General features: G+C 33.1%; 2 protein-coding genes across 2 annotated transcripts in view; one reads left to right on the top strand and one right to left on the bottom strand.

Moving 5' to 3' along the window:
* The window catches only part of LOC140441189 (dymeclin), a 31,582-nt gene that overhangs the window by 9,645 nt on the left and 3,264 nt on the right, over positions 1-18,673 (top strand). Inside the window, exons 4-8 of the mRNA XM_072531754.1 lie at positions 17-175; positions 3,848-4,045; positions 14,827-15,008; positions 16,072-16,197; positions 17,130-17,429. Coding sequence (XP_072387855.1) covers positions 17-175; positions 3,848-4,045; positions 14,827-15,008; positions 16,072-16,197; positions 17,130-17,429 — 965 coding nt within the window. The remainder of the gene's footprint in view (positions 1-16; positions 176-3,847; positions 4,046-14,826; positions 15,009-16,071; positions 16,198-17,129; positions 17,430-18,673) is intronic.
* On the bottom strand, positions 7,311-8,575 carry LOC140440885 (uncharacterized). The gene is made up of 5 exons (XM_072531252.1): positions 8,240-8,575; positions 8,007-8,187; positions 7,624-7,948; positions 7,399-7,567; positions 7,311-7,343 (listed from the first exon to the last, which is right to left on the bottom strand). Exons 1-5 carry the CDS (start codon positions 8,351-8,353, stop codon positions 7,311-7,313), a joined length of 822 nt encoding a protein of 273 aa, XP_072387353.1. The 5' UTR covers positions 8,354-8,575.

Here is an 18,673-nt window from a genome sequence, read left to right as displayed (position 1 = left end):
AATTTGTTTTATTTAGGTGGTAGATCAGACCAAAGTATCATTTATAGACTTATGATGAAAGGAAAACATGTAATACATGCTCCCATACTAGTCAAACGGCTGATGACCAATTTCATAGATCAGCAAAAAATGCCTCCAGGTTTTTCAGGAACTGATGGAAATAGTATGGTATTAAGTAAGTATATACTATTAATACATATTGTCAATAACAAATGTTGGATGATGGTATAATGCAATTGCTGCTATCTAATGAAATTGAAATTAAAATTGTCGAACCCTCTATTGAAGGGTAATTTGTCTATTCTTTTGTCTGCATCTATCGTGAGTTGCATTCTAGCATTTCTTTATACAGAGTTAAGATAAACTATGGAATCAAGTAAATATCTTTAACACGAAAAGACGATATTTATCAAACATTGCATGCAAGTACAATGACACATAACGCATTTGATGCCATATGTTTTGTTACTACTCTACTTTCGGTTTCTCCAGAAATACCCTTAACTTTTATAATTTAAATGTGACACCCTCTATATTTCTGCAAATTTTGAAAGAATTTGTTATTTCTAATTCATACCTACCAAGCTTGGTGGAAAAAAAAATGTTGAAACGAGAAATACATCACTTTACAGTTAAAGAATAGGTAAATAAAATTTCCCCAATCTACTGAAATTGTGACGCCAGCTCCTATCATTTACATGAGGCTGACATCACAGTTTTCCCAGACTGCGCCACGGAACCTGTTGTCTATCTACTTTAGACACGAGTTTATGTTTTCATTATCATTAGACTTTAGACTATATGGCTTGGACCAGATTGGTTGCCAGCTTGTATACTCAAGCAATACATTTTTACTCTTGTAAAACCCATCCACTACTTATTTCATTCATCACTGAGTACTGGTACCTTACCTGATTTTTGGAAAACTAGTTATTTAACACCAATTTTCAAGTCCGGTAATAAAAATGATATTGAAAATTATAGGGCTGTTTACAACATTACAAAATAATCCCATAAAGGTAAGATGGCGAATGGACAGAGACTCCGAAGCCAATAATGCACAAACACACACACACATAGGGCTGTTTGTAACCAATCAGTACTACCCAAACTATTTGAATGTCTTATAAATAATGTGGTTTAATGGTTTTAAAAGGCTTTTCTAAAGGTAAATCTACATACACGAACATAATATTCTATACTAATTTTATTGCTAATTCAGTTGAACCTAAGTGTCAGGTTGACGCTATCTACACATACTTCTCGAAAGCCTTCGATAAAGTTAACCATCATTTGCTTATTGCTAAATTACAAGGCTACGGATTTGGAGGTAAAATACTTCAGTGGATAAGTAGTTACGTGTCTGGTATGTGTCAGTATGTACAGTCTCTTATTGGGCGTCTCTTATTTAATATATTTGTTAATGATATATTATCAGTCATTAAAAGTAGTAACTTTCTAATGTTTGCTGACGACCTTAAAATATTTCCAATAATCAATAACCTAGTTGATGCCTCTTTGTTACAAAATGATCTTAAAAACTCAGCTAGTTGATGTGAGGAATATATGTTATACTTGAATATAAAAAAAATGTTTTAAAATTACTTTCGGTAGATGTAACCTTAAAAGAGGTTAAAAAGGAAATGTGTGGAGACCAGGAAATTCCTAAAGACTGGAATAAATCTTATATAAGCTCCATATATAAGAGAAGGAATAAAAGAGACTGTTCCAATTATAGAGGTATTAGTGTGACGAGCTCTGTGGGCCGGTTGTACGGCAGAATATTAAAGAAGAGGGTTGAAAAACAGATACAAGATATTGAAGAACAAAGCGGCTTTCGTACCGGGAGATCCTGCCTTGATAATATATTTATCCTACGACAAATAATTGAAAAGTGTGTCGAAAGAAGTAGAGTTTGGTACCATACCATTTGGTATTTATAGACCTTGAGGAAACATATGATAGTGTCCCGTTAAAGAAAATGTTTGAGGTCCTCGAAAGGTCCGGATTGGATTCGACGTATATCCGAGCGATATATAAATTGTACGAAAATGCAGTTAGTTGTGTAAAAATTGGAACCAGAACCTCAAATGAATTTAAAGTCACTAGTCACTAAAGGCCTAAAGCAAGGATGCTGTTTGTCACCGACACTCTTTAAAATATACGTCCAAGAAGCATTGAGGAATTGGAGAAATAAATGTAGATTTATGGGCATCGAAGTGGGACAAGAAACTCTGTATACATTGTTGTTTGCAGATGATCAGGTGGTGGTTGCAACCGATGAGGAAGATATAAATTATATGAATCGAAAATTATTTGAGGAATATGCCAAATGGGGGCTTACTGTAAACATAAGCAAAACAGAATATTTAAAAATTGGAGGAAATACCACAGATCTGAGGCTTGAAAACGCAGTCATAAAAGGCTGCAACCAGTATAAATATCTAGGAAGCATCATATCAACAGATGGCAGAGTTAAGATAGATGTACAAAACCGAATAACCCAAGGGAAAAATGCATCCGAATACTGAATTCATTACTGTGGTCTAATAAAATAAAATTGCATACCAAACTTCGCGTATACAGAGCAATTGTAGAACCAATTACCACATATGGTGCCGAACGTTGGACGATGACAAAGAATGGACGAGATAAAGTAGACGTTGTGGAAATGGATTATCTTAGAAGGTCATGTCGAGTATCGAGAATGGAAAGAATCAGGAATGAGGAAATACGAAACCGTACAGGAATTAGAGATACTCTTTCAGATAGAATACAAGGAAGGCAATTACAATGGTATGGTCACGTAATGAGAATGGAGGAGGAGCGGTGGCCAAAGAAAGCCTTAATGTATGTTCCGCCAGAAAGAAGGAAAAGGGGAAGACCACCAAATTCCTGGAGAAGAGAAATTACAAAAACAATGCAATCTAGAGGCTTAGAAGAGGGAGATTGGAGAGATAGGAAAAGATGGAGGCTGAAATGCGGGAAGCGGCAATCTCCGTAGGACCCCTGTTATATGATGATGATGAGATGTAACTATAAATAATGTATCTTTAGAGGCACGTAATAATATCAAAGATTTGGGTATAAACTTTGATTACAAATTAACTTTTAAATATCATAGAGACCTCAACTAAAGCTTTAAAGATGTTGGGATTTAGTCTTAGAAATTTTAATCAGTTTTCAGTACAAACTTTTATTAAAATGTTTACTAATACTTTAGTTTAGTTCAATCTGTTTTGGAGTATGCTTCTCTCATTTGGTGTCCTTCAACCAATAGTGATATCTACAGTATTGAGAGAGTTCAAAATAAATTTTTGGGGGTATGTGCTTACAAGATTGGTTTTATTAGACGACAATACACATATGATGATATATGTTCAATACTTAATATCTCGTCACTACATCATAGAAGGTTTGAAGCAGATTTATGTTTCCTTCATAAGATTATGAATGGATATGTTGAAGATACAGAGTTACTAATTTTAACGCAACTCATGCTTTGTTCTGGCTGACATTATATTTTTGTAAAAATGGTATATCCATAAATAAAAAAAAAATATAGCATCATATTCGTTATGTGTCATGTACTTTCATGCAAAGTTTCATGAATATCGTCTCTTTCGTTTCAAAGATATTTACTTATTACTTTTTAGTTTTATAGTTTTACGCCCATACAAAATTACGAAATTATTTGATAGAACATTATGATATATTAACTCATATGATTATCACCTTACAATTGAATTATAATTATAAAGATAAAATTTACTACCTAAATACGGGTTCAATAAAATCCATAAATGTGTAATCCTAAATATTTATCTATTATTTTTTTTTTTTTTAGATTTGGCTTCCAATATTTGGTCAGTATTGACTTTTAACAAAAAGTCCAACGAGGAAACTTCAGATTCAGACGAATATTCGTACCAAGAAGCTCCGCTAGCGACCCAAAGTTTACTTTTACTTTTAGTTTTAGTTCATCATTGGACAACACTGTCTAATCCTTACCGAAATAGTTTATTTACCTGTTTAGATAGTCAAGGTAGGTGGTATAATATTATAATATTAGGCATATATATTAAACCTAGACCTAAGATTAATACTATTTTAAAAATTAATATTAAACACCAGTCTACCCGAAAATCCGGATCTCACCAGTTTTTCGAGCCCCCAGACACTACTACACTGATCAATATTCACTTCACTACTACTTGAAGTGAAGTGATTATTGATCAGTGTAGTAGTGTCTGGGGGCTCGCGAGACTGAGACCTCGGAAGCCCTGAAGAAGTCATCAGAGAGGATGTCGAAAGCTCTATAACAGCACTATCACAATGTCCATATCTATCAATATACTTGTTATAATATGACTTGCAGTTTGCCCAAATTAATTCAAGAGCGTTGAATTCGCAGTGTTAAGGAGGTAGTCTCAATTCTTCATGCAGTGTTTTCTTAGTATTCCATCGATTATATAGGTACACATTCTCTTTTCTATTCATTTTTGCGATTTGTAATTAAGGTTTTGTGAATTTTGCTCCATGCTTGGTCTTGTTTGTTGTCAACCAGGTAATAATTTCCATTCTAGTTAAAACAGTGGAAGGTTGCTTTTCTAAATGCTTTTATAAAAGAACACTGTGATATGGAGCATTATCCATAACAATAATTAATAATGGCTCTTCTAAATTCACTTACCCATTTAGTGAAAATTTCATTGTTTATTTCCCTTCGATAATCAGCTACTTTAGATTTTGAGCAATAAAATAAAAATCCTTTCGAAGAATCAGCGTGAACAACTATAAATCGTTTACCATCATACCCTTCTGGTTTGCATACAATTTGAACACTGTTGTCTTGACAGGAAATTGTTTTATTTCCCTTTGAATAAATCCACGTTTCATCCAAAAAAAAAACAAAAGCTCTGGGATGCACACTATTAAGATTTTTTTTTATAAATTTACGAAGGAACTTGGCTCTTAAAGTAGCAATACTGGTGCGCCCAATTAATGCTCTTCGATAATTGCCCCTTTCGTATTTAAATTACAATTCTTTTAACAAAATTCTAAGAGATGTTTTGGCAATAAATACAACTTCTTTATTCCATAATTCATTACTTATACTTTGCAAAGAAACATGTTTCTCTAAAAAAAAACAGATAAGTACAGAATAAATCGCACTGTTCTAACTAGTTCAATATAAAGAAAATAAATACTTTGTTTTTATAAAACTAGAAATTAGTTCAAATACAATTAAAATTAAAAAACACGACATTTGACTTAATATCAGTCAATGTATTCGGCACATATTTCCTTAAATTACTTTCAGCAGTCTTTTTTACAACATACATTTATATAGTTGTCAGTATATCAAAGTATTGATTAAAAAGTACCTTCTGGTTTATTATCAAATTCAGATTGAAAAAGTTGGTGCTTACTTTTAGATAGAGGTCTACTTTTACCTGGTTTTGAGAAAGAATATGATTATTTCCTTTCCTTTTTATAATTGTATATACAGTCTGTCGTGATATTTTTATTTCAGCAGCTACTCTCTTAAATAAAGAATTGTTCAGTGATATGTATTTTGATAAACGAACAAACCTTTCAATATGTTACCTGTTTAACAGATGCAAATGGCTCCAAAGATTCTCCATTCCTTTATTCTAATTCGAAATATTTAAATACATTTAACACAAGATGTTAAATTATTTAACACATGATGAGTGCTTAAAAATTTAATGGTTTACCAGGCATGCCCTAAGTATAAAAACCCCTAAAAATATTTCACTCCGTTGACGTGGTTTTAGCCATATTTAAATAACTAAATGTCAATTGAAAGGTTATAATACATATTATATTATCCACAAACATATAATACATATATGTCTATAATATAATTTGTCATTAGCTAATAAATAAATTCTTAGGTCGTTATAACAACTGTTAGTTAAAAAATATGTATATTCAAATTACGAAAAAGATTGAATATTTAAATGTCGCGAAAATAATTTATAAACACACTACAAACGCTGTCAAAACAAAACTTAAATCGTTCTATGGCTGTCTTTGTTCGATGTACGCTGTTGCGTATGGACAGGAGGCTTAAGTTTATCGATTTAGTTTCTATGAGAAGGAAAGAAACGTAATATAAAAAATAATTCATGAATAATGTCATACTTGTGCAAAGATCCAGCGGATGGACTGTATATTTTAACTACAGTAAAAGCCAAATAAAGTTGCGTTCACGTCATCATTGTGAACATTTGCAGCGTTGTCAGATGGTTCATGAAGTATGAAAATTAACAGAAAAAAACTGAAGTAAACAAAAAAGGAAAAAGTAGCAAATTTCACACTATATTGTTACACAATCTTGAAAATTAACTTTATTCAATACCAACAATATTACAATACTTTTAACTAACTGACAATTATAAACTTCAACATTCAAAATACAACTGTTCCCCAACTGTCAAAACCATCTGTTATATATATTTTCTGACATTCCAAACTTCACTAAACATTTTAAGAATTTTCGATGTCATCTTGAATGTTCTCGAACTACTTCTTCTTTTTCGTCAATGGATTTTTCCTATGTGGGATAAATCTCACGTAACAATATTAAGTGGAATTTGAAAATTAGTGTTTTTTGTTAATTACATTCATGAATAGATCTCACAATAAAGGTGGTAAAGTTATTACTCAGTTACCAAACAATAAATATAATCAAAATAAAACCACAAGTAATAAAATAAATTTTTTTTTAATAATGAACGTATTTTCAAAGACAAAACATGACATTAAAAAAAAACAACATCAACGAACTAAACATTTTCTGAATCTGATTCCACATTAGTGTCACTCTCTCCACTATTAACATTTATTACTATTGGACTAATTTCTTGACGATCAAATATTCTTTCTCTCTCATACCATTTAAATATTTCTGTTTCAGTATGATTGATAGAGTTTTTCCACATATCAGGAGTAATCATGGAAAGTGCCTCATGCCACATGTTTAGGCAGTTGTTAGCGCTGTTACCATCTCTACCAATGTGCCTATTGTAATAATTTTTTGCTATGCCCCAAATTAATTCAATAGGGTTAAAGATACAATGGTAAGGAGGAAGACGTAAAACTTTGTGTCCATACCGTTCTGCCATATCGTCCACTATATACTTGGTTTGTGGTTTATTTCTAAAAAAATGTTTAAAATAAATGACATTTATATGTAAGATGATATCTGTATAGTTACTGAGAAACGATGCGCAACAGTTCTGTTTTGAACATCATATGGGAATAAGGAATGTTTTGTTCTGTCAACCACTCCTCAATAGCAATTTTTGACCAATCTGTATTCGGAGTTTTATGCAATAACATACTGTGATAAGGTGCATTATCAAGTACAATTAGAGAGGGATTCTCTAAGTTTTGCAGTAACTGATATTTAAACCATTTCAAGAAATTTGCCTGGTTCATTTCTCCATGATAATCACTAAGTTGAGTTTTTGAACAAAATATTGCTTCAGCACCCTCTATAAATCCGGTTTCATTTCCAGCATGGAGTATAATATATCTGCAATGATATTATTTAAATGTTCATATATAACAACTTACGCTAATGCAACAAACCTTTTGCCATCCGTTTTAGTGGTTTTAACACTCTTTATATTTTCATTTTGCCAAGAATGACCAATGATCCCATTTTGAAATATCCAAGTTTCATCGAGAAACACGAATTGGTATATACCTTCATCCTTCGCTTCTTTATATGTTCTCAAGAATTGTACTCTTTTACAAACAACGTTAGGTAATTCCATAAGTCCTCGTCGTGGATTATCCTTCATCCACTCAAACCCAAGTTCTTTGAGCAATCTTTTTAAAGAAGTGGTACTACCATTAAATAATTCTTTATCTTTCAGTTGGGACCACAATGATTGAACCGTTACGTGCTGTTCTAAAAGCATACAGAAATAAAATTATGTTAAATGTATATTTGTTATAATCATACTTACTTCTCTGGTACATATTATAAATGGTATCACGAATAGAGCTTGTATTTAAAGTTGTTGTATTTGTTACTCGTTTATTAGTGCAACGCTTTTTCTTTGGTGACTCGAACTGTTCACCTTTTTTCTGCATTTGACATATGGTGCTTACTGTTCTTACGCTGATTTTTAAAGCAGCAGCTACACGCTAAAATAATAGAAATTTTTATAAAAATAATGATATTTTATTCGCATATTACCTCTTGCACAGCATTTAAGGGTAACAAAGGGCCATTATTATTCCTTTCTTCTTCAAAATAGTTAACTAATGAAGCCACAAGTTCTTTGCTTCGACTATTTAGCTGTTTGGGCATTTTGACAAGTAAATAAGTGTTTTTCACGAGATAACCTCAAAAATCGACGATACCACGAGTACAAAAGTCACAGAACACTGATTGAAAACTCAACAAACGACGCGGCAACATGACAATATTTCTGGTAGTGACTAATCCTCCGTCAATAATTGGCGGTTTCTTTATGAACATTTCAACACAAAATTTTACAATGACGACCGTCTAAATCAAAAAAAGCTATATATATACATAGCTGTATATACATTATTTTGTTACAAAAGTTTTTTTATTGACCGGGTTATTTTTAGAAATGATTGTTTAGCAAATTAAAGTAACATACACTTTTCTACAGAAATGTAGCCACACATACAATAGAATTACGACCTTGGTGACGTGCACGCAACTTTATTTGGCTTTTACTGTAGTTGCTTGTTGTGTCATCAGAAATATGGACCCGAATATAATTTTTTCTCATGCCTTTTTTCAGTCGTGACGTATGCTTGTGGTTTAGGTATAACGAATTGACGAATATTATTGCGCGCTATTTGACACAAGTTTAACAACTTTCATGGTTATATTAGCCAAATTTGCACTTATATTGTATTTTATTGGGAACACAAGAATAGCCGAGAAGTTAAAGCTCGGCTAGAAGTTAGCCGAGTACGTGATTGTAGCCTGAGAAGTTAAAACAAATTAAATTCAGATATGTTTCAAAATAAGATTAAATAAAAAATATATATTCATATTAAATACATATCAGAGCGTATATTAAATAACCAAAAATTTGTATAGGTACTTATTTTGTACTTAAATCAAATGAAAGTATTTGCTGGAAGAAAAGTGAAACTACACAGTACGGTATACTTTTGTGACAAAGTCCGTTATATAAGAGATAACGAGTCACCCTGTATGACTCCGCTGGATAAGCGGTGTCAGACAGGGTGACTCGTTAAGCCCACTTCTCTTTAATATAATAATGGACGAAATAATACAAGCAGTACGTGAAAGTCATGGTTACAGAATTTGGAACAAAGAAATCCAAATATTATGTTATGCAGACGACGCCGCATTAATCGCACAATATAATAATATCAGCAGAAAAAACCAAATGTATGACAACATCTAAATACCCACTACGATGTAAAATCGACATTAATGGGAAAATAATAAAGCAGGAAGCAAGGTTTAGATATCTCTGAATAGATATAACTAGTTACGGAGATGTTGAACAAGAAATACGACAACAAAACTTAAAAGCAAGTAAAGCGTCGGGATCTCTTAATGACACAATCTGAAAGAACAAGCACCTAAGACAAGACACAAAAACAAGAATCTATAAAGCAGAAATTAGACTTATATTAACATACACGGAGGAGACAAGACTTGACACATATGAAAATACTTGACGAATATCAGGGAAAAGTCTGTTGGATAGGGAGAGAAGCGAAAACATAAGAAGGGCATGCAATATAGAAGACATAAATGGATGGGTGACAAAGCGGAAACAGGAGTGGAACGAACACTTTAGTAGAATGGCAGAGGATAGGATAGTACGAATAGCACGAGATAAGTCACCAAATGGACGAAGAAGTATTGGCAGACCAAGAAAAAGATGGTGCGATAATTTAAACAATTTAGAAGGCTAATATTGAAGAAAAAACAGGCTCTACAGCCTACATACAAGAAGGAAGAAGAAGAAGAAGAGTTAGTTATAAGCTTCACGTTTTAAAATTAGACAATCAGTAAAATTTTAAAATATACAGGACATCAAAGATATGTTTTTTTTTTTAATAAAACAGCCTGTGTTTTATTTTACTATAAATATATTTAATTGTAAATAAAGGGTATTTAAAAAGTTATAACTAACTTTTAGTACTAACAAAATTATTGATTTTGTTAGTACTTTTTAAATCAATCTAAACGCAAATTCATTATTTGCTTGGTATTTTAAAATGCATCACCCTGCATTTTATATCATTATAACAAAATAACGTCAATGTAGTTTAATTTATCTTAAGTCCTTCCTAGGCCTATACTTAATAGCTCTGGAGATATTTTAAATTCTAGTGGAAAAATGGGTGTTTCATGATTTAAATTAATTAGAGCAAGAGCAATTAAAGAGAGCAAGATATTATTTACGGATCTATTCAGAAAATTCTGTCGAGTCATCACATGTACCCATACCACATCCAGGGACACTTAAAATTAACTGCGAATGATTTTAAAAGAAGTGTAGCTTTATGTGAATGGGCACGACAATAATTTATTGTACAAAAGAAAATTTTTTTTATTCGGAGATGAAGCAACGTTTCACAAAAACGGATGTGTCAATCAGTTAATTGATTGATCGGTTGAAATCGGATCGGAACTTGAAAAAAATAAAATTGTAAACAAACCTGAACCAATATGATTATTACTGAAATTTACTTTACTTTAAAGTGAACTTTAAGATTCCAATTGAAATTATATCTACTGTAAAATAGAATTAATTAAATTCACTTTAATAATTGCAGCGATTTTTTATTTAATGTTCACTTTAAATTGATTTAGGTTTTGTTACTTCTGCTTTATTATGATAGAAATCCACTTTTCTGTTTGCATTAATTTGTGCCTGGAAGTTGGAAACTGATAGAACTTAAATTGACTATTTTTTGTTGTATTTTTACAATTTATAGCAGAGCATTTGCGAAATCCTATTTTCTTCCATAACAATACTAATGAAATGTGCTAAGAAAATTACAAGATTTCGCCATTCCACACACACGATCGTTTCTCTTATTCCCTCCAAGTACTTGCACACAGCGAATAACACAAAACAACTTTGTATTCTTGGAATTAGGAAGTGAAACGGATTTTAAATATAAAATAAAATATAGGATGTTGTTTCACTTAAAAAAAAACATATCTTTGGTACGATACACTGTTAAGGAAGACCTTGTACATAATGTGAGCCTTAAGCTACCTTCTATTTTGGTAAACAACTTTTTCTCCTATAATTACAGATATAACGGACTTTGTCACAAAAGTTGATCACCCTGCATATATCTGATAGGTATCTATATCTATACTATAAATTCAATAGGATTGTCAGGTTATCGCTTAGAAATGATAGATCCTCGAAGGGTCCGAGATGAGAGACGCGTGTAGTTCAATGGTGGCGTGTATATTTTTAAAATAAGGAAAATAATAGGAAACTTGCACATAAAAATATTTTTGCGTCCACGGTAAAATTGTTAATTTATGTTAAATATATTTTGTTAAAATGTTATGTAAAAATATTATATTCAAAATATTACGTCTTAACAATTAATTGTGTACTTTTGTACCTTACGGTGTCGAGGTGCTAAATTATATTATATTTTAAATCCAAAACGTTCTCCCTTATAATAATGAAATGTCACGAATATACTTCTGGTTCGTAATAATTTGTAATAAACAAAACCTATCATTTATAAATATCTTAAATTCATAACAAACAAGAAAGAAAATAACTTAAAAATATAAACGAAACTTTTAGTACTAAACGTAAGAATAACTAATAACTATTGTATCGCCTTGCATTTCCCCAATAGAATATCTTCCACTGCTTTTTATAAAATTTTCCACCGTTAAGACATCAAACTGTAGATGAATTGTCAGATTAACGTTTTGAAAAACCCTCGTTAGTCATAATATACGTTTTAAACTAAACACGACGTAGCATTCAAATTGAGCAATTTCCAAGAACACAAATATAATACCTGGAAATTTCCAATTAAATACGATTAAAATGGAAATAATAGAATTCCCGAAACAACCTTGTTTTTTCTTTTGAACTTTTATTTACAATCAATTTCTACATGAGACTGCCAGTTGGAAGCAGTTATATTTTGTATGGCTTGGTCTAATAATAATTTGACATCTTTTAATTTAAAGGTTGTATTCTTTTGCGCTACCTCATTTTTTATTTGTGCCCATATTAGCTCGATGGGATTCAATTCACAATGATACGGTGGAGTTCTTAATACGGTGATGCCATGCTCGCGTGCCATTTCGTCTACTGCAAATCTGATGTATGAACTCTTATGTTCGCGCACTATATAAAGTAATTGAACCTTTATTATGGATTCATCAAAATCTATATTTTTACTTCTTAACCAATCTATTATATCTGCTTTTCGAGATGCAGAAGTCGGTATTTTTTCCATACGACGGCTGTGATAAGGTGCATTGTCCATTATAATTACCGAACCAGGATCTACAAGAGTCAGTATAGACGAAAACCACTTTTCAAACACATCCGAATTCATATCCTCATGATAATCGCCCATTTTGATTGAGGAAAACACATTTAAACCATCTTGTAAAAAACCTGAATCACTTCCAATGTGCGTTATAATGAGACGTCTTCCTTCGCCCGAGGGTGCTTTTAAGCCGGTTGAAAGTCCCTCAATGAAAGCCTGTCGCGCACTGTTAATATTCAAGTCTTGCCATACTTTGGATTTCGTATGACCCTCATTCAACCACGTTTCGTCCGTATAATAAATTTTTTTACCAAGTCGCCTAAAATCACGAATTTTTTGCAAAAATTTTCTCCGTCATATCACTAATTCGTCTCTCTCGATCAACAAACTTTTCCGATTTCTCTTCACATACCGAAAGTCCATTTCATATAAAGTTCTTTGTAATACTCTCATGGATATTTTATTTAAAGTATCATCTGCGTCTGCATTAACTTCTCGTTGAATAGCCTTTAACGTGGACAGTTCGTTCCTAAAATAAAATCTATGAACTTTTCTTGAAAACAAAGTAGCTATTAAATGTGGAAATAAAGCCTACCATCCATTTAAGACGACAAAAGGACTTCTACAAGGCTGTGCTACGTCCCCTACTCTGTTTAAAATATTCTTGGAAAAGACACTCAAACCATGGAGGAGAAAGTGCGAAGGAATGGGCATACCAGTAAGAGACGAATACCTATACACCTTAAGTTTTGCCGACGATCAAGTAGTCATCGCACAAGATGAAGAAGATCTCAGCTTTATGCTCAGAAAACTAGAAGAAGAATATAAAAACAACGGAATGGAAATAAACTTAGAGAAAACCGAATACCTAACAACAGAAAACAAGAATATGAGAAACCTAGAGATAGACGAGGGAAGACAAATAAATGGAACAGATAAATTCAAGTATTTAGGAACCATAATATCGAACCAGGGAACAACAGAAGAAGATATAAACAACAGACTGAGACAAACAAGAAACTGTATAAGACAACTAAACTCAGTGTTGTGGGATAAGAACATTACGATAACGACAAAAAAGAGAATATATAATACCCTGACAAGAAGTATCCTGACATATGGGTCCGAAAACTGGACAATAAACAAGAGAAATAGAGGTAGAATAAGAGCAGTAGAAATGGAGTTCCTGAGGAGAAGCTGTAGACTTACAAAAAGAGACAGAATTGAAAACGCAGAGATTAAGCGGAGAATGGGAGTGCAATCAGACATAATCGACTATATAGAGGAGAAGAGACTATCCTGGTACGGCAGAAGAGCGGACAGAGGACGCTGGATAAACAAAATCACAGAATGGAGCCCGATTGGAAGAAGAAAGAGAGGAAGACCCCGAAGGTCATTCAGAGATGAAATCGACGAGGCTATGGAGAAAAGAACCCTGCGAGATGGAGACTGGAATGACAGGGAAAATTGGAGAAAACGGTTGAGTGAAGGAAGACAGTGAAAACTGTGGAAATCCTTAGTAGTAGTAGTAGTAACTTTTCTTCGGATTATACTTTTTGTACTATCGTCCAATACAATTTTTGCACGTCCTTTATGGATTGGTTTTTGGATAGGTTTGTTACCTTGAATTATTCGGAAAACCGTACGAGCCGATACTTTCGTTAAATCTCCAGACAATGCCGCGACGTCCTCTATAAGCATATCTGGATATCTTCTACGCAATCTCTCATAAACCGATTTTATCATTTGCTTTTCTCTCACAGATAACCAACTTTTTTTATTTTGTTTATTAACAGATGTACTGCACGTTGATTTTGATGCCATGACGGTACGCTCCTGAAATACTACCACCCACCAGATTTAATGGTTATTTGTGGGTGAGTTTTCACAATGTTGCCGTATTGCATTAAGAATATTACTTTCGAAAAGAAATAACGGTGTCCGCCTGCCTCTCTATTGGCATTCAGGGTATACCTCAATGGCACGGATAAGCTGCAAGGGGTACTAAATAATAAATTTCGCAACAAGGCGAGTGTACCTTCTCTAGTTCGGACTTCCAACAGATGTAACCGTCAAAAATGATAATTGAGAAGTGGTTTTGTGTGCTAATAAAGAAATAAATATATAGCCGCTTACCACCGAGTGTTAACGAACTACAAAATGTCTGCCCTGACAATCCTATTGAATTTATAGTATAGATATCTTACATGTGTATGAAGTAAGCAAAACATTTTTAACAACACATAAATTAATCATATTAAATTATTTTAGATACCAATCCTGTACCACCATCCAACGTATCGTCCTTGTTTAAAATAGATTTTAATTTGTTGTACTTAGCTCTTTGTAAGAAAGCCGCGGGAGATGCGGCTACATTGTTACTATATTTATTATTGCATCGCAATCATTCATTCAAATCTTATATTCTTGTAAGGAGTGATCTGGATCTTCTGGTAAGTAGAAACTATTACACTGTTTTTGTTCGAAGTTGAATTAAACTTTCCATAATGGTATTTATCCGTATTGAATTTACTATAATTTGAGTTTGTTTAACCTATAATGTATCAATCACTTGCTAAAGAAAAGTGGAAATAACCGCCGTGTCCGCGGATCTTAGAAAAATGGAACACGAGCAATATCGATCGGTGATTTGATTCTTGGTTTTGGAGGCTGTAGCACGGAAGGTAGCACGTCGAATTTTGATAGCACGTGACCCTAAAACGTTACCACGGAAAATACCATGACACAAATCCACGATATCATATTGGCAGACCACTGACTGAAGGTGCGCGAGATAGCTGACACAGTAGGAATCTCAAAAGACCACATAGACCATATCCTGCATAAAATTTTGGACATAAGAAATCTGCCGGCCCGATGTGTGCCGCGTTTGCTCACTCCAGACAACAAGCGCAAGCGTGAGACCACTTCAGAGCAATGTTTGACGCCATTTAAGCGCAATCCGAAGGAGTTCTGCATCGTTTCGTGAAAGTCACTATTGGCCGATTCGACGCCGAATTGCTTAAAAAAGGGCCCCATTTGGTGAGAAAAATGCTCTTCCACCATGGCAAGGCAGCAGCTTACACCTCCGCCATCGCCACAACCAAATTGATCGAATTGGGCTACAAACTGCTGCCCCATCCACCGAATTCTCCAGATTTGTCCCTGTGCGACTTCTTTTTGTTTCCATACATAAAAGAGTCACTAGCCGGGCAGAAATTTGAGTCGAGTGAGGAAGTAATCGCAGCCACGGTGGTCTAATTTGCAAATTTCGGGAAAACGTGTTTTTCAGACGGGTTAAAGAAGTTGAAGCATCGCTAGGCCTAGTGTATCGAGCTAAAAGGAAAATATGTTTAGAAATAAATCGCCACTTTTCCAAACTTTTAGTTTTTTTTTTTGTAAGCTAACTGTATTATTTACAAAAGTAAAATCCCACAAGAACGTATCTTTAGAAAAATATGAATTATCATAGAAAAGGTTCTCTGTATTAGTTAGTCTATTTTATTTATTTTTCAGATCGTTCCAATACTGAAAAGCTTATACAACGCACCAAACAGTAATTCCCATCATATTTATATGTCATTAATAATCCTACTTATTTTAAGCGAAGACGATAGCTTTAATGAAACCATTCATGACTTGGTAAGTTGATAAGAAAATTATTGATAGCGAAACAAATCATCTGTTTATATAATACGAGTCGTAGTTATTATAATTCAGAATCATTCATCTAAGTTAATATAATTGTTAATGCTATTTTATACTGGATATTCTATGAAAAAATCAATCCTTAAGATATGTTTTTATACTCTTTAATATTGTTGAAGTATAACATCGCATTAATTAAAAAAATCGATTTTGTTTAATATTTCGGCTTCCAAAGAAAAAGTTCGAAAATATCGAAACAAACAAATTTTAAGCAGTTAATAAAATCTTCATATTATGAACCAGTAAATAATATTAAAATCGATCTCTCTGAATTGCTCATGTTCATCTTTAAGTTCCATATTCTATAGAAGGTTGGAAACCGAACCATTTCCTAAGGTTGCCGAATTTTAGAGTCTTAGATAATGAATTATAATAATGTGTATTTTTTCCCTGTCATAACATGTCCAACAAACATTTCTATGTTTCTTCGTGTCTGGTACTTTAACTACACTGCAAATACAACTAGTATTAACTGTAGGAAAAGAACAATAACTTCTTAAAAATAGGTTACAAAAATGTTATGTCCACAGCTTGCAATCTAATGGCTGAAGACTGAATGAATTGACAGCATCTGGTCACACCATCATACGTCATCGGGTGACGGTAGTACCAGATATTATTTGTGTTACATATTGTCAGTAATGTCGGATTTCATCGTTTCATTCCTAGAATGATGTCATCAAATGATTGAACCCGGTTCATGAGATTTTGTAAGTAGTCCACTGTTGTGTGGAACCAACTAAAGTCCCAAACCAAGAAATTTCATCACATAGTCTGTCCTAGTTAGGATTTTTTCGATTTATCTATATAATATTTTGTAATACATGATTGTTAGTCAAAACTCATTTAATTATTTTTATTTCAAGAAATTGAAAAACGTTCCATGGTACGTAGAACGAGCTTTAACGGATATATCTCTAGGTGGTCTACTGATCATAATAGTAATTCGAACTGTGCAGTACAATATGCTCAAAATGAGGGACAAATATTTACACACCAACTGTCTCGCCGCACTAGCCAACATGTCAGCTCATTTTAGGAACTTGCACCCTTACGTGAGTCAAAGACTGGTGTCCCTTTTTGAGACCTTAGCCAAAAAGTACAATAGATTGATGTTGAGACTCAAGACTGACAATTCTCAGAGAGACAATAAAGTAACTGTAGAGGTAAGTACACCATATTACATTACAATGCAGTTCGTCACTGAAATTTTAATTTTACTAACCACTTCACAACTCCAAATAAGCCTGCGGTGATCGTCATCATCATTCTGGCTTTACAATCTTACGTGGGTTCTAGCCTCCTCAAGAATTTCCCTTTAGTCGTCCCTATCCATCGTCTTCCTCCGCCAAGCACGTATATTTCTCATGTATTCATCGATGTTATCAAGGAACCTTGTTCTGGGTCTACAAATGAATTATATGCCCGAATATCAATGTGGGTATGCAAGTTTCTTCTGTAGGGAGTACTTAACAAACTTCAAGGCGGATGGGGATTTCAAGACAATGTGCTCTTTTTATTATAATAGACTTTAATGTGCGATATAACGGCAATATGTCTCTCTCTCTATCTCTCTCGCTCTCTCTCCCTCTGTAGCTTCCTAACCCTTCGTGTGTCTTCACTGCCTGTACGATTTGCCTCCACCTACTTTGGTCAATCATATCTTATCGCCAGCTGTGTATTCCTATGGCACGCAAATCTTTTAGAACGTTATTATAACTGAGTCTAGGTATGCCTATGGATCTCCTGCTGATCGAATTTTCCTCCCATATCTGTTTGATGAACAACACTGTTCCCACGAATTGGTAGAGGTAATGGATTTTCTAAAGACCTATGAACTTGTAAATAGTTGCGAAAACTGATAAATTCCCACACATTTATGTTTCATCAAAATAACATAAGAATTGAATTGTAAAATGTAATTTAAACAATGAGATATTTAATTGAAGAAGATTAAAATTGTGATCATACATCAAATATAAAATTATAAATTTAATATACCTAATAAATATAGGTAAACTTCTGGTTAATTCTAAATCTTTACTAATTTGTTAAATATTTAAATTTAACCATTTCTATTTTTTTTACAAGAACCAGTTTAATAAGAAAAAATTTCTGTAATTTTGTTACCAAATGATCTCTCTAGTAGGGATACTTAAATATTTGACCACATCTCTGAAGATGGCTTTGTAAGCCGAAAGCGGTCATCTAGGAATTAGAAAAGTAACAATTAAAACTAAAAACTATAGTAATTAAATGATTTGGAGTAGAAATTTATTGGTTAAAACTGTTAGGATGATTAGTACAACTTATTTCAGACGTAAACTTGTGTTCTGCGTCGATATGACTTATAGCTCTTTAGAAAATCCATTATACCTCTAACAATCTTATGAAGTCTAACTCAAGGAAC

The sequence above is a fragment of the Diabrotica undecimpunctata genome, chromosome 5, assembly GCF_040954645.1.
Source record: "Diabrotica undecimpunctata isolate CICGRU chromosome 5, icDiaUnde3, whole genome shotgun sequence".
Lineage (NCBI taxonomy): Eukaryota > Metazoa > Arthropoda > Insecta > Coleoptera > Chrysomelidae > Diabrotica > Diabrotica undecimpunctata.
This window is presented reverse-complemented; position numbering and strand designations above follow the sequence as displayed.